Source organism: Phragmites australis, chromosome 10, assembly GCF_958298935.1.
Source record: "Phragmites australis chromosome 10, lpPhrAust1.1, whole genome shotgun sequence".
In the NCBI taxonomy this organism is placed as follows: domain Eukaryota; kingdom Viridiplantae; phylum Streptophyta; class Magnoliopsida; order Poales; family Poaceae; genus Phragmites; species Phragmites australis.
The window spans coordinates 28,082,603-28,099,990 of NC_084930.1; the positions used below are offsets into that span (position 1 = coordinate 28,082,603).

The following is a 17,388-nucleotide window of genomic DNA, read 5'->3' on the forward strand; positions in this document are numbered from 1 at the left end:
GGGTGAGTTTAGGTTAGGAATCGTGTTTCTAGGTTGGTGAGTGAGTTCTAGACTCTATAAACTCTCTCAAACATGTTCCCTTTGGTTTGGAGAAGCCTGCAAATCAAATCGGCTGAGATTTCCCCCTTAAAGCAGCCTCTCGAGACAACCCGGATATTCAAATTGACCCGGATACTCTGGGTAAACCTATAGAAACCTCATTGAATTGACCTCAGGAACTATGGCATTTTATGGTGCAATTAGAGTCTAGAACCCTTTGTATAATGTATATCCATGTTTCGGTAGAATAGATTTAGCATGCGAGTTGAATCGGCTGGGCAAAACACTTTAGAACTCAACTCGGCCAGAACCCGGATAGTCCGAATCAACCCAGAGTGTCGGCCCAATCCGGAGTATCCGGATTCGACTTGGAGGATCAGGGTAAATAGCTGAAAGCCCCACTCGGAGCCTCGCCTGGAGTGTCCTGCCCAACTCAAAGTATCTGGACTCACCCGGAGGTTCTGGGTTATTTCAAAAACGAGAGCCCTCACCCAAAGGTTTTGAAACCTGGATACTTCAAGTTCAACCCGGAGTCTATGGCCTCATGTTACTTTTCTGGCATTGTTTAGATCACAAGTTTCGTTATTCTCCATATATCTTACAACTTTTGCTTGTTATTTTGCATATTGTAGCATACATTGTGCATTTCATTCATGCTATCATTGCACCCGTTCTTTTTTAGTGGACGAAGAATCGGAGCGTGCCGCGACCGTGATTGAAGGCGACACCAGTCTACCGGAGTTTTGCGAGTGTTACGTGGGTAGCATAAGGCAAACACCTGAGCAGCAAGGCAAGCATCTAAGCACATTTCTCCCAATACTTTGGATCTCGTATGATATGATGTGATAAATATGCGTTATGTATGTTATGCTTGAGTTCGAGTCAATGTCGGGTTATGATAGGTAGAACCTATGTTGATGCACTAATTCTCATATCTTGAATAACGTTGATCAGTATCCTTGTAACCTAGGTTTTTTATGATATTATCTAACTTAAAATGTTATTTGTGATGCTTAGCAAGTGCTTAGGTCCTCGGTAGAAGTTGAGCGGTGAAATATTTCATCGTTCGTGAGCATAGGCTTTAATTACTTGTACAATGATCATAATGATAGGTTGATGGTGTCGGTTGGATGAGTGGGATGGATGAGACGAGATGTGAGCGGTGTTAGGGGTGTTTGTCCTGCCTGGATGTGGACTTCCCCTGGGTCAAGAGAGGGACTCGGACACCGTAGACCGCTTGCGTCTTTTAAGCACCGGTCATTGTTGCAGTTGGCTTTAGCACTCTCCGTACTTACTACATGTCACATATAGGAACAATAAGCCGATTACCTTTGTAGCTATGGCTTTTTAGCATGCGGGTCAATGGTGCTGGGTATGAGGCCAGTTGGGGTATCTAGTTTGCTCTCAGAATAGTTCTAGATGACCTCTGCACCTATCGGTGCATGTTCAAATGGTTGGGTCTTATTGGAAAAGGTTGACATGAGTACCCCTTGTAAGGATATGTGTGGTCATGCAGGTCGTATGGTCCTTAAGTCGTGTAGGTAAAGGAGTACCCCCTACAGGGTGTAAAAACATTTTGAAATACCCACACTCTCGGTCATGAGCATGCTTTTGTCCATTTGCAGCAGTCGTAGAGTTACGAATGTGGTTGGTATGGTTGAGATGTTGAGATGGTTCACTGTAGATGTTAATACTATGGTTTCTTTTACATTATGTTCAGTTGATGTTTATGGGCTAGTTTGTTGCTTTGGTCAAGTATAGATGCTCACACATGTTTATGCCAAATTTGCTTTCGCATATGAATTTACTTAACCATGTGGCCATATTCTTACTAACATCCCAATGCATAATTCTTGGAGTCGGGCTATTTATAAGTGTCCATTATAGATTAAGTATTACAAGTACCTTCGTACTCAGCTGCTCTACAGGTTTTGCAGGTGAGGAGTTGGTTTTTGGCTACTTCACGCCCGCCGATGCGTGTGGCGAGAATGAGTAGTGGATCCTACTCTTGGAGGTCGGACGTTCGGGGTGAAGCCTAATGGCATATAGCTTCATCCATCTTTTGTTGTCTTTAGCTTTTGTTTTCACTGCGTAGTTTCTTTTGTTGGTTAGAAGTTGAGCATGTTTTAGTCTCCTCCTAGCTCGTTTTTACTGTAAACTGTATTAACTTGGGTCATGCTTAAGAACTTAAGCTCTGTTATGATATTCCATGTTGGAAGGCATGTGTTCCGATCTTAGGCACAAAACACGTGTCAGGACTACCAGAGCGGTATTCTAACTAATCATTGAAGTCGTGATTAAGAAAATGATCGACTTAATAATTAATTAGAATATTGTTTGGACAGTTCCTCACAGAAATCGAAGGAAAAAGCTTGGCGAAGAGGGACCAAACTGCTATGCGATACTTAACTAAAAGCAAACTCTAAAGTTCGTATTTTCATAACACTTCGCAAAAGTTAAGCCGCCAAAAGAATTTTTAACAAGCACTCAACAATTAAACATAATGCTCATAATGCATGTTTATGATTAATGATATGATTAAGGAATTGGGATGTGACAGAATGTCACTAGCTCGGATGACTATTCTCATCATACATCAATTTGAGGCTTTTATATACCTATGTAAAGGTTGAAAGTAGGCAGCAAGGCTGAAATGGGGAGGTCTACAGTGGGGCATACCTTGGCCTAAATTGGGCCTTTATAGCAAGGCAAAAGGCTCAAAATGCTCCGTAACTATCGAGGCAGTGGAGGGGTAGGCGCCTCCTACGTGGGTAGTCTACCGAAGGAGAAGGCTGCCTGAACCTCTAGGGCGACTGAATCTTGTGCGCAAGGGCCCAACAGGCCTCCCCCGAAGGGGGCCCCGCCTAGGCCTTTGGAGTGGCTGGAGACCTGGACGGGCCTCCCACGTCAGGTTTGATGTTTGGCGATGCTGGCCGCAACTACTTAGAGTGTCAGTGAGGGGGAGGATTCCCCCCATGATGTTTGTTGGAGGCAGAGGTCACAAGGGCTCAGGCCTAGTTGCCCCAACACGGATGCCCTCACGTGTGTAGTTTCGCTGACACCATTTCAAGGAGCCATCTGGGATTCTTCACCGCTAGGTGTTGCACCGATGGTGGCAGAGTTTGAGTTGGCAAAGCTAGCGGAGGGGCCCGATGGCCAGCTATAGGCCTACGATCCACGGGTCACCCATCATTGGTTCCTTTCCCTACTGGGCGCACCGCTCGCCTCTTGATGTATCCTTGCGGGAATGTTATGAGTGTCTAACAGACTTTGGTATTGTGGGCACGTCCAACCTCGTGTAGAGTGCACCAGTGCCCCTTCACTGGTAATTGACCGAGGGCATGTTGTCATTCAGGGGAGGAGCCAGAGCGCCCCTGGTTGCGTTGCCTACATCGTTGGCAGGATCTGCGCACTTCAGAGCCCATGGCCTCCTCGATGCCCCTTTTCGCCAAGGGAGGCTGAGGAGGATGCCAAGCGAACAGGCTTTCAGAGGACAATGGTTCTACAAAAGTGCCCTGGACTTCATCACAGAAGTCGTCTTAGGGCTGGACCTAGGCACAACTGCCCCTAGGTTTTAGCGCCTAGAACCATCGGAGGGCGGCCTGCACAGCCGTGGCCTCAACCGTAGCCCCTTAGGGTACAATGAGCTCTTCATTGTATTGCTACTAGAAAGCCTCCGAGCCGACTCCGGCCCCCATGCCAACCACCACCGAGGTCATGACCTGATCGGTGGTAGCTGTTAGGCCCCCGTTCCACCCAGTTGTGGAACTGGTAGTGGCACATAGAGTGCTTGGCTATGGCTGCTGCGCCGACCTTCTCGCGGGTGTGACAGTGGAGCCGGACGTTTGGGCCAACGTCGTGGCCTCCTTCTCTGGTGACATCCTACCTCTCCTAGTACTTCTATGTTCCTCCCCACAAACAGCGCCAGCTGTTGGTGAAAGAAAATGTCTCTCACAAACAAGGTGTGGCAAGAGCTCACTCACAAGAGTGTCTCAAGCTTGGAGAAGAAGTAGAGAGAAAAGGAATGCCCAATGTTGTGATGGTAAAAAAATCTATCCCCTAGCCTGATGGCTATAGGTCTGTATTTATAGTGCTATTCAGGGTGTGAGTATATAATCATGCCCCTACCGGGATAATGATACATGTTTCCCCTATGCAATAGGGACCTAAGGTCGGTCGGGTGATACGCGTTTGCTCTATCTTCCGAAGGTAATATGATAAACCGATTGGTGGAGTTTCGACGTTGATGATCCAAAGGCTCCGAACAGAACAGATCGAGAACCCTCGCAACCACTACACCACTACTCCATGGTTATCAACCATGCCAAGACGCGATTGACCTCGCCAAGAAGACTTTTCCTGCAAATGAATTGAGAACACAAGCAAGAACAGGTAGATACAATCTAAATATTTCTAATTACCAATGAAGTATTCGAGTTTGGGGTTCAACAAACCGATAAACGGCGAAACTATCTAAAACAGAATAATCTAAGCTAAACCTGAGCCTGAACTATGATGGCTACCGTATATTTATTGGGGGACATGATGGGTCAACCTAGGGTTGTGCAGCCGTGGAAAGAGGCGTGCACAACCTGGACTCCAACCTCAACACGATTACAAAACCCGACAGGGTCCAGAACAGTGATGCAGCATCTTATTCCTTCGACTTTGACTAAACTATAAGTAATATTTGGTCGAGCATATATCCATTGGAAAGGGCTCGATATAAGCTTTCCAACAAGTCCAAGAACGCCTAAAACAGACTTTGTATGAGAGAGTTATGCTCGTTTTACTAACGTGTTGTCTTGAGACTCGATCACGACCACGACTTTGACCACGTCCATGACTTCGACTAGAGCTCAGCCTCGAGTCCGAGTAGACTTGGCCTTCGAGGGGTGACATCCGGGGGTGACATCCGAGTAAGATTGTAGTGCTTCTCCCACGTTTCTAAGCAATAAAATATCACAAGAATTTAATAGTAATCAATCCAAGGAAACATGAACAGCGAGAAACGGGTTCACCTAGTGGTCTAATTATCGTGCACATGCTCTAGTAATTGGACCTTGTATGATTTGAGAATTATTGATGGTATTGATCGTATCCGAAGGAGCCATGAGCTTATCACCGGGTAACATGGCTCAGGCATATGTAAAAATACTATAACCCTACTTGAAGGATATTTTCTAACCATGGCAACAAGTGGTGGCAAGCCTAGTTGTCCATTGCGGCGCCGGACTGTCCAGCATGTCAGGTCAGTCACCACTTGCTCCTGATGTGTCAGGGTGGCCACCACATGACCGGCATTAAATACCGGTCATCTCATGGTAGACACCACGTGACTGATGGGCCTGTTTCCGCTGATCTTTACTGGAGACTCTGCATCTTTCCTCTAGCTTCCGGGAGTCCGCGACCTCTGGAGGTCAAGGGTCTCCAGGCCTTCAGGGGACTCCCAGGCTTGGGTCTTCGGGACCGCTCCGAAGCTAGGGATCATGAGGGGTCATGAGCCGAAGTGTCTTCGTACTTAGACTAGCCGAACCACGTTGCGTCAGAGATCAACTAGCTCCCATAGGCTCCGAGAGTCGGTGACCCGAGAAGGAGGCTCATGAGCTCCAAAGACCCTGGTTATTGTAGGGGTCAGGGCCCTAGGGCACCGAATAAATCCTTAGAGGTGACTCCCTATAATATCTAGGGCTGGGACATTTCCCCTCACATGCACCGGCCTTTGAGGAAACTTGTTTGGTCCGGGTGCACAACAGTACAAGGGCTGGGATAACAGGCTGAAGCCCAGTTGTCATCGCCTTGGTACAGAATTTGTGGATCAATTTTGAAATGAAATTGGGCAATAGTCATTTCGTTGGATCTCGGCTGCCTTCTTGGGAGGCAGGGCTAGGTACCCTTGGTCGATCCTGTGGAGGTCTGCAGTACCTTGGAGGAAGTTTTGTAGCATGGCCAGGAGATCCGGATCCAGTAGGTCCCAATTGGCGTCGTAGAACATTGGGTTGAACCCGTCCGGTCCCGGGGCGCAATCTTGGCGCATTCCAAAGTCAAATGGATTTGATCTCTTGGAGTGTAAATGGTTGGATCAAAGCTGCCGCTTGATGGCTATCAAGAGCTGTACCGGAGAGGAGATGGTGCAAATTCACCATCCGAGTACACTGATCTCGTTGCCCCAGCAGGGAGTGGTACGAGGTAATTTTCATATATTGATGATCAAAGTTTAAAATGTTTGACCGACTAGAATCTAAAACAACTTACACTTTAGATGGAGAAGAGTAAACAATAAGCATCTACCAGACACATTTAGAGGAAAACATTGCCTCAAAAGCCAAAAACAATGCAAATATGTATTTGCAACTTTCTCCAACCATATTCTCTTCATTTCATTCCCTTTCCGATTCACTTTCCCGTTCTCATTCCTTTTATTTTCTCTCATCTTCAACAGCTTTTCTTCGAAGGGAATCACAAAGAAAAAGGAGAGAGAATCCCGTCCTAAAGAGAATGACCTTAAGAATCGGGAACTGTGAAGAGAAACTGTTGGAACGCTGAAGGAAAAAAAATTCATTCACAACAGGATTTTCGTCCTCGAATAGAAACGGTTGGGTGTGGTCTAAGCATCTGTTCTGCACCAGAGCGGTGTCACCGGCGGTGTGGTCGGCGGCCCGGCGCCTTAAATTCTCCCAGCAGCCGCATGCATGGCAACGGCAGGACGTCGGCGGTGCCGGGTGCAGCAGCGTCACGTGCTCACGTGGCGACAAGCAACGCGTGCCGGTGCGCGTGCGCCAGAAGCTCCTGGCGCGGCGCGTGGGCATGGCAAGGCGATGCGCGAACACGCGCGCACGCACTGGCGTGGTGCAGCCGGCGTACAGCGCGTGCAGCTGCAACATCGATGCCTCGATGGACCTCTGCGTCAATCACTGCCCGCCCTGCCGGCGCTCACGCCAAGGGGATGTTCTAGGCTGTAACACAGATAGATTGTTACAGCTCACTGCACACCCTGCCGACTCTCACAGCCCTGCTGGGTTGGGTGGGGAAACAAGAGTGTTCGGTTCGAGGAATGTGATGACGAGTGAATCGATCGTTCAATGCTATACGTTGCTGTGACGTTATGGCTGTCTTTTCAGCTGAAGAATATCTGTGAAGGTGTCGGGGCCTCTGTAGGGGAAAGTTGTCGGTGTGGTGTTCATTTGGTGCTACATTTTTTCACTGGGTGGTAGGTGGCTTGTGATGGAGTTAGAGTTGTCACGTTTTGTTTTACTATGAGTTTAACAATAATGGTATGTAGCGAATTTTTTTGATGATCATGGATAGAGGCGTAAGGACTTAAGGACTGTAGCTAAGGTATGTTCTTAGAAGTTAGAGCTGCTCAGTCGTTGTTGTGTCGAGCTTGTCAATGATCATCCAGATGCAGATCCGCTTATGTTTGTTCTGGTGTGTAGTGGAGACTGTTTCTGTTTTTCCGTAAGCGCTCATGTTATTGGATCTCTCATTCATTATCTTTTAATCAACAATACAGTTAAAGTTTTCGAGTTCGGTTTTTCTTATAAATTAAATCAACTATTTTTTTTTTATAAAATCAGTATCACTGGTACCGTCTCTTTGGGGGGGAAAATCTGTGAAGGTTAGCCGGTTCAATTCACATTTTCAAAACCGTGGTCCCAATTCGCGAGCTAGCTTTCTCCAAGTGACAGCGCTCGTGTGCCATTGCTATCACGTCGTTCCCGATCGAGCGAGAGTAGCGGCCAATACCAATGATGGAACATACAGAATGCGTACGTAGAGATCAAGCATTGCACTACCTGTCCACATTTGTACAATTTGGATCGACGTGACTGGAACGACAGCGATGGGGATCACACGAGCGACCAACCGGAATCGTGCCGAACAGGACCAGAAAGGCACAAAGACACAAAGGCATGGAAGATTTGCTTCCAAACAAGGGATACAGCGAGCGAGGAAAAGCTCGGCGAAAAGAGACGAGCCGAGGGTCCAAGCAAATCCCCCTCCCTTGAGCTCGAAGCCAGGCTCTCTTTCGTAGCAATTGACATGATAACTACTAAGGATAATGAATCAACATGATACGGCACATCAAAGCAGACAAAGAATTGGTGCAAAAGCCACTAAAGATACGATTATGCCGGGAAGAACTTTAAGTACTTCACACAACAAATGTATGATGCTACAGGAAAGTACTTGGCGAGCAGAGGGGGCAGTGCGGCACACGACTAGAGACTAAAGCGAAAGTATCATCGGACCAAACATGGCAAATGAGAATATGCAACGTTATTCAGGATGACTTTTCTGATCTGGACTAAATAAATGAAATAAGAGCAAAACTTTGTGTTTTTCTTTCTATCCTACCATTTCCCAATGGCTCAATGTGCCATCCAGTCTAATCAATCCACTTATGAGTACGTGAACTTGCTATTCTTAGCTTTCTTTGGTGCAAACAGACTGCATTCCGCTCTTCGACATCCAGTACGTCAGCAGTACTGGGATTCCCGCAGTGCTTCTTGTGGAATGGGAGCCGTATTGATCAACAAAATCAAGTTTGTCCCGGTCCCAGCAAGGATTTGTAGGATCATGTGATTGTATTTGTATCAGCCAGCATCTTGCTTTCATCAGGTCTTCAGGTCTTTGGACATAGCCGAAGGTATACAATGTGTCATCAGAATGTCCCGCGTTGCAGCCTTTGCAGTTTTTGTCTCCAGGGCAACAACCTGTCAGATGATATGCAGAAGCATTAAGCCAAAAAAAAAGGCATATTTCACTATGAAATCAGGAAGAAAGAAAAGGACACTAAGCTTTTGTTTGCACGCCAGATACCTGATCATAATCCAGATCAAATTTCAAGAATTCCTCATTGCACTCTTCCACCATGGTCACTAGGTGCCTCAAATTTTTAATCAGTGTGCCATTGAAGGCAAGAACCTATACACACAACAAAATACCAGTAGATAAAATCTAGAAAGGGCAATTATTCTGCACTCTACAAAAGCACAAAATGTTAATTCCAGTAGGTGTCATGAAGAATCACAAAAGGCACTAAGAAAGTTTATATAGCCATATTAAACTCTGGTAATACTGCTAAAATATACTTGCTCTAGACCAAAAAAGAGTGTTGTCTTTTTATTTGATGTGATCTCCAGTTTATTATTCCGAATGCTGACTTTTGCCATCTTCCACTAGGAAAATTAATAATATTATGAAAACTGTTCACAAACATGTTTGTCATTTCCACTGGCCCAATCTTATCACATACAAATAAATAAATGCTCCAAACTTCAAAATGTTAGATTGGCATGCATACCAAAAAGGACTGAAGGGACCACTACAGATTCATTGATGCAGTGGGAGAAATAATAAATGCATTCCAGGGTGCAGACACATTAGTTCTAGGGCAAATCCCTTACATGCCACCGTATTCTCGAGGCTTATTCGTTCCATGATTTACCACTGAATAACTTCAATTTATTCACAAGACCAAAAGCCTACAACGCAGAACAGATTCATGCATAATTGACATGTTTGTCTGGTGTTATTGATTTTTCGCTACCAGATCTACAAGTACTTGACCTAACCAAGCAAGAAACAATCATGGAGTAGCTTTGTTAAGATCCTTGGAAGGCACCAAAAGGTACAGTGTTCATTCTAGTCGCTGAATAAAATTTTGGATGTTCCGTAGATCACCCTTATTACATAGCCTAGTTAACTAGGTCCCAATGTAAGAGAAAAGGAATGGATAGAAACGCAATACTTCGAAAAGAAAAGTCAATAATGTGGTAGCAATAGGCATCATCCAACTGCAACTTTACCCCTGCAGAAGATGAACCGAAATGTACATAATTTATTGGGTACTCTTCGAGTCTTCGATCAACTGGAACAAATATACTCTCAGCATGAGGTACTATTAGATTACGTTTGGTCAACAGGGGTGGATAAAGAGGCATCCACATTCCCACCAAGAGGTGGATGGCGGCATCGCTGTAGGCAAGAAACAAATGCAGGAAGGATGTGCTTGCCATAGTTCCACTCCAGGCGGCACGGCAGCTCCTCCAGTGGCGCCCACACCACCACCAGCTTAGAGTCTGCCACAACCTCCCTCAACCGCCACCGCTCACGTTGGCCATGTTCAGGGTATAATAGTCAAGGGTATAAGAGTCATCTGCTAGTCTAGGGTTTCCCACCGTCTATCTCTATATATTGTGCCCATTGGGCCTCAATGTATTCATCCATCATTTGTCCTTCTATACAAACTTAACATGGCATCGCTGCTCGTCATCATCAAGGAGAGCAGATCCACGGCCTTGCTCCATTTGGCCGGCCGGCCGTGGTTGATGTGGTTGTCAAGTAACATCCATCGAGTTCTGCGCTGTCCTGGTGCTCTTCGGTGATGAGCTCCATCGCCTCCCTACTCCGGTTCTATATATCACAACTCCCTTTGCTGCTATAGTCAACTAAGTCCAATTATTTTGTTTTCTAGTATCTTCAACATATCGAGTCGTGTTTCCATCGTGTCCATCACCTCGTCTAAATCTGCTGCTAGTCTCTTTGAGTCTTTTGAGTCACTTCTTCCGTCCATCCATCCAAGTCCAATTATTCTTCCTGTGTTCGTCTTAGCCGTGTGTGTCCACAAATTCTGTCAGTTAGCCAATTGCTTCTTTTGTTTTGTGGCTAGCAGAGTCTGATCAATTTGGTTGATCCCATCGTCATCATCATTGATGCGACCTTGCCTTCCTGGTCCTTTCGTAACCGTCTTGCTACACATCATGACCAATGGCCCCCTTCGTCGTCATCACGATATTGTCTCACTGATTGCCGTCTTGCAGCAGTGATTTATCTATTCTCTCTTTGGCTTGATTTGACACATCTCACTATTCTCGTCGTGTTCAAAGTCTCCAAAGCAATGCCATTGTGGAGGAGTTTGTTTTACATCAACATTGTTCAAGAGTTGCACGCTTCGACAACCCTCTTCAATATCGGACTTCAATGTATCAATTTTTTTTTAAGTCTAGTGCTTAGTGTCAACCCTTCAAATGCAAAGTCATTGCATTTGAGGGGGGGGGGGTGTTAAGGGTATAATAGTCAAGGGTATAAGAGTCATCACCTAGTCTAGGGTTTCCCCCATCCATCTCTATATATTGTGCCCATTGGGCCTCAATGTATTCATCCATCATTTATCCTTCTATACAAACTTAACAGGCCACACGAGCCACCTTCCTTCAAACATCCTCCTCAACTCTCTGTGTCAAGCCCAATTCGCATTGGGGAGCTAGAAACTCGCTACCAATGGGAAGATTGGCACAGTGTGGAACAGACTTGGACTTTGGGCGCCGCTGCCTTCTTCACCGGGAGGATTGGGAACAGGGGTGAGTGTGAGAGGAGGATTTGGGGACGGGATTGAGTAAAAAAAAGAGGACACTTAACAGCAGGGGAAATTGCAAATTCATGGGCTGAACAGCAGCTGTCTCACGGATGACTTACGGCAGTGGCATATAAGGAAGCGCAATTGAAAAGGAGTGGCATAGAGGGCATTGAGCATCATTCAAGGGCAGATGATGGTTTAGAGAGTTATACAATGGCAAATAAGGTATTTTCTCCTGGTTTCTAACACTTTAGGCAAAAATTATAGAAACAAAAAAGTTCTCATCATAGAAGTCATTACTACCTGAATATTGACGATCTCTTCATAACCAATATTTATATCTGCCACAAGCACCTGAAAATTCATTAGAAAATAAAATTAGTATTAAATGAACTATAAGCTCCAGAGCAAAGCGAGATGGATCAGTTGTGCCATTGTAAATGAAAGTTTTCATGCCCATTAATATAGAAACAAAAGACCTGTGACAGCACCACAATCTGTTCATCAGGTGTTTGCGCCATTGCATGTAAGTGCTTGTCCAACAACTTGGCTGGGGCATCATTTTCGTAGTCTTTTCCATACTGACAGATAGCACTCTAGTTAGTCATAGGATCAAAATTCATACCTAAAATCTAAGGTAAAAGAGGAAACTGCAGCAATTCGCACAGCAGGATATTGCAAAAGCGTGATTCCAGGCACATTCATGGCAGACCAAAGCGTACATGGGTGGCCCCTTGAGGAGTAGGCAGATAACCGTTCCACAAAATAGAATCTCTAGCAGAACAGAACCCCCCCCCCCACCCCCCCAAAAAAAAAGAATATTTGATGAACATCATCATAAATTAGCAGATTATGTTAAAAGTCCAGAATCCAGCACCACCAGAACACCGCCATGTCACCACTTCAAAACAACTTGGGACAAATGGCTGTCGCTCAACATAGCAATCCGCATTTCAAACAAGTGGTTCACATGAAAATATCTCTTTATTTCTCTTCAAAAGATCAGTGCTAAGTATGATCAACATAGAATCATATTCATTGATATCTCAGCACATATGGATCAGAGTCAGAATATTACATGTTACCAAATGCACTGGAGCATCATGAACAGAAGTAGCAAACTACTGCAACAAAGCTTTTTGTGCCAAGCAAGTAGGGGTAAACTAGAGATGAAACCCAACAAGAATGCACATGATACTGGAAGTCAAGATCAAGCTTTCCAGGCTTGCAAAAAAAAAATCATTCTGAACATGCAGTAGCGACCAGGAAATCCGACAGCCAAGCAAGGATTTGCTATGTTGATTATTAGTTCACACCAGACTAAAGGACACAGGAAGATGAAGAAAGATACATACCTCAGATCGAAAATATGGAACAGATACGGCCATAAAAACAAAGCCAGCAACAATGTAATATGATGGTGGCCTTCCCTTTATATGAGCTGGAATGAGCCTTTTGTGGATCGCTAGCTTTATATTAAATTCATAGAATTTTGATTTGCGCAGAACTTTCACGCATGCCTTCTCACCAGTATACTTCTGAGAAACAAGATAGCTGAATCCAATGCGCTCCCCATGCCTAAAAGGAACTGGATGACCAAGGAGTAAGAAAGAGCAAGAAGCAATCATGTACTCAATTTTCCTTAACTCATAAGCTGGATTTTAACTGGGAAACATGTAATGGTAAGTTTTAACTGGCTGAAAAGGTATGAATATACAAAGTCCAAGATGTTCTTAACTTCTTATTACTGCTTCTCGAGAAAGTTGTTAAGTGAAGTTTCCTTATCCCATATTATCCCCATATCCATAAGGGTATTTAGGACTCCAACACACATAGAGAAAGTGCATATTTCAGTATAATCACAAACATAAACAGAATTACCATAATCAGGTTCATTAATTACAAGCATGCCATATAAATGTGAAATAAGTTCTAATAAGCTATCTAAGTAAAATAATTCAGTGAAAGTCACCGATAAATCATTGACGAATAAAAGATAACAGATGGCAGCTACAACTTCGAGCAGATTTGTAATTCAAAATCACTTTGCTATTGCAGACAAGTTGAATCACAGAGATAGTGTGAAAATAACATCCCCAGTCGTATGAAGCAAGGACTAACCTGTACCATCATTGGCAATGTCAATACCATCGAAGCTAAGAATAATATCAGAAGGTTGGAGGCATCCAGATTCTGGAGCAGTTGGCTCAACCCTTCGTACACGAACACCCTTTTGGTCAGATTTCATTCCCATTGCTTTGCAGAGGTCAGGATTTTCCATTTTCTGCCATTCTATACCAAGTACAGGGAAACCTGCAGAAGAAAATAAGAAAATCACATGCCAGATTCAGAAGAGCATAAATGTAAAAAGAGTGCATATCAGAGTACCAAGTATAATCTGAAGTTAATAAAAGAAAAATGACTATAAAAATTAATTATTTATATAAAAAGGATCCTCACCCATCAAAAGATCGATAACCAGGCCAAAGGAAGAATGACCAACTTGTGCAGCCGAAAGATTAAAAAAAAAGTGTCTGGAGCACAAAATGAGATTAATATTTCTTTCAAACTAGAAAGAATTTGACAGAACTACAGCTAAGCGCCATCAGCTCAACCATCTGGGTTTTCACTTTCAGTCATTGAGACAAACCCTGGCCTTTACCACTGGGAAACATCCCAGATTGTCAAATCAAATGAATATTTGGCAGTGTTACTCTAATGACAAAGCTCAATTTATGTAATCACACCTCAAAAGGTTACATTGTACTATATATTTGACAATACTAATTTCTAATTTTACCATGATGGCAAACATTCTTATGCTGGTTTCCTCCAGAGAACAGTTCTATAGCTCTGTAATACGTGTATAGACACTGAGAATTCTAGAGATGCATGTGTCATGAGGGGTCATTCATTTTTCCCTCTAAAATGTGTATAAATTATAACTTATGTCTTCGCAATCATAATAACATGGCAGCTGATCAAAGAGACAAGAATAAGATGTTAATAAGATGTCCCTACACAAAACAAGCATTCATTCCATTCATGTGCCATCACATACACCCTTGATGCATGGCTCAAAATAGTTGAATTGTATACAACAACAGAACAGGAAGACACCTGTGTAATCTCCAGATTTTTCATAGTCTTCAATGAAGTGCTTGATAACTGGGGTGGGTATAACATAGCCTATGTTCTCCGCATCTTCATGTTTAAGAGATTGAAAAGCTATACCGACACATATGCCCCTGTCATTAAAAGCAGGACCCCCTGAATTTCCTGAATTTATAGCTGCATCTATCTGTTCATAAGCAATATCCAGTTAAAGAAGTTTCCAAAAGGGAGGTCAATCATATTTCCGTGGATTAAAAGGCAAAGCTATATGTATAAGTATGCAAAATATAACTAAATACCTGTAACCCAAGAAGCTCTGTAGAACCATGAGCATATGAAAGTATTTCTATCCTAGATACTACACCACTTGTGACTGAGATAGTATCTCCTCCAATTGGGTAACCAACAACAGTGACAGCATCCTGGAGTGCAGGCAGTGACCCAAACTCCACTGGTGAAACCCCTTTCCAGAATTCATCATCCTCTACAGTTAGCATTGCTGAAATGGAAAGATCACTTGAATTAAACAAGAAAGTTCACTTCTTGGGACTTCATTTTTCAGAAGAAGCTGCAAATTTTGAGAAAGCGTTGCTTGAATATTTGATCCAATCTGACTCGTTGGCCTTTAATATTTTTTTCTAAAAACTGCACCATCTCTCCAGAATATTTATTCACCCATTATTATATGATATTCTGAATGTTTTTTAAAGTTTAAACAGGCAGTTTCTGAGAAAAGCTGGACAACAAGCATGTTGTAATCACAGCTCCAGGCCACTAAAACACGCACTAGCTTACAGGCGTCAGGTGCTCATTGCTCAAGCACAAAACAGCTTCCTAACAGTGCATTAAGTGCAGCACTGAAGTCTCAGAGGTTAAACACGAGCCTTAGTTATTTTATCTCAAAGGTTTCAGTTTTCACTGACACTTTAACAATTCCCTATAATCTTCTTACCCTGTCAAAACTATAACAAGATTTTTAACATAACCTCACCATGCACTCTGTTCTGTCTAACTTGATTCCTATTAGCACACAATGATATATGGTCAAATCCACAAAAATGGTGCTCGTACAGCTCTCAGATTGGAGTAGACATGTGTTAACAATTTGAAACTTGATCTTCTATTCCCACCAAACAGAAAATAATATTCTAATAATAAGAAAAGTTAAATATCAGTGACACATCTTTAATTCCAAATGCACACGATATTGAGTTGCCAAAAAGAGCTGCTACCTTTAACTGTTTCAGGCCTACATCTACAAAGCATTAGCATATTGTTGGACACTGCAGACATCAAGATTCACCATTGCAAGCATAACTACAACTAGTTCACATTAAAAGGTATATCTGTCAAATTCACAATACTTTGCAGACTAAAATAGAGACAACGAGGCGAGTCCAGGCATGCATACCAATGTCGCACTCAGTGCCAATGGCAAGGACGGTAGCGAGGTACTTGGTGTCGGAGCCGCGCTTCTTGAGCTTGACCTGGGTGTAATGCTCAACCGAGTGGGCGTTGGTGAGCACCCTGCGCCCCTCGATGATGAACCCGCTGCTGCTAGAGCTGTACTGCCGCTTCCGCTGCCATGGCAACGAGAAGTTGGGCTCGGTGTGGACGCAGAACACCTTAACCACCGCGTCCATCGACGGCACGACCTTGATCACCTGCTCCCACCGCAGGGGCTCCACCACCGCAGGGACCTCCACCACCTTGACCACCTGCTCCCGTCGCGACGGCTCCACTGCCGCGGGGGCCTCCGCCCCGCCGTTGGACACCCCCTTCGTCCCGCCCCGCCGCGGCTTGGGAGGTGAGGCGACTTCGGCCTCGGAGGGGGGCTCGTGGCAGACGCGCCGGCCGCGGCGGCGGGGCGGCGGGGAGGAGGCTGGCTCGGGGTCGGAGGAGTTGTTATCGGGGGCGGCGGCGGCCGGCGGCTTCGGCTTGATACCGCGCTTGCGCTTGCCGGCGGAGGCGTGCCCGTTGTCCATGGAGACGAGCTAGGGTTTCGTCTCGCCGGAGGCGGAGGCGCGAGACGGCGCGAGACGGCAAAGCTGTTGGCTCGGTCGGAGCTTCGTGTCGGGTGCGATCGGGTTCGAGTCTCGAGGTCTACGTCTAGCACAAACTGGTCCGCGCGGCTGTGGGCGGCGCACTCCGATTACGCTTTCTAGAGGCATTTACGTAATCTCTTCAGCCACTGCTTTTTTTCAGCGGACTCCGCGCCCACTTCTGTGGGCTGAAATTCTAACTGGGCCTAGTGGGCCGAGCTTTGTTATCCTCGCCAGCATATTTAGTACTCCAGAGAGTATAGACTCTCACATATGTATTTGATAACATAAGAAGTATTTAATATAATAAATAGTATATACGTGGAGCATATGAGTATATAAAATTATTCAAGTGGTATGTATATTTTTTAATGGTTTATACATATTTTTAGTATATTAATTTTATGTACAAATATGAATGTATTATCAAAATCAATTAAAATTGATGAACTTTTTTTTAATTTTTTCATGTAATTCATATTGGAGTATCTTAGAATGAGTATATAAGTATACTCGTAGTGATAAAAGAGTATATCTAGTTTTCATATATATATATATATATATATATATATATATATATATATATATATATATATATATATATATATATATATATATTCAAGAAACCATGTCTGTTTAAAAAAAATGTATTTGTCTATCGTTGTCTGTTCAACGGATGAGAATAAAATCTCGCCTGTTGAACGAGTGAGAACGTGTAGGCCTCGGCGCTCAGTGTATTTAATAACCGGATAGAGGAATATCCCGCACGTTCAGTAAGCGAGAACTTAGTCTCACCCATTGACCTTCGTCTGGCCCGATAAATGAGCGACA

General features: G+C 44.2%; 1 protein-coding gene across 1 annotated transcript; it reads right to left on the bottom strand.

Annotated features, from left to right (window-relative positions):
• Positions 1–8,132: 8,132 nt before the first annotated feature.
• On the bottom strand, positions 8,133–16,642 carry LOC133930563 (protease Do-like 9). The gene is made up of 9 exons (XM_062377228.1): positions 15,927–16,642; positions 14,815–15,014; positions 14,522–14,702; positions 13,523–13,714; positions 12,757–12,989; positions 11,881–11,982; positions 11,705–11,755; positions 8,863–8,967; positions 8,133–8,756 (listed from the first exon to the last, which is right to left on the bottom strand). Exons 1-9 carry the CDS (start codon positions 16,498–16,500, stop codon positions 8,658–8,660), a joined length of 1,737 nt encoding a protein of 578 aa, XP_062233212.1. The 5' UTR covers positions 16,501–16,642; the 3' UTR covers positions 8,133–8,657.
• Between the last annotated feature and the right edge of the window lie 746 nt (positions 16,643–17,388).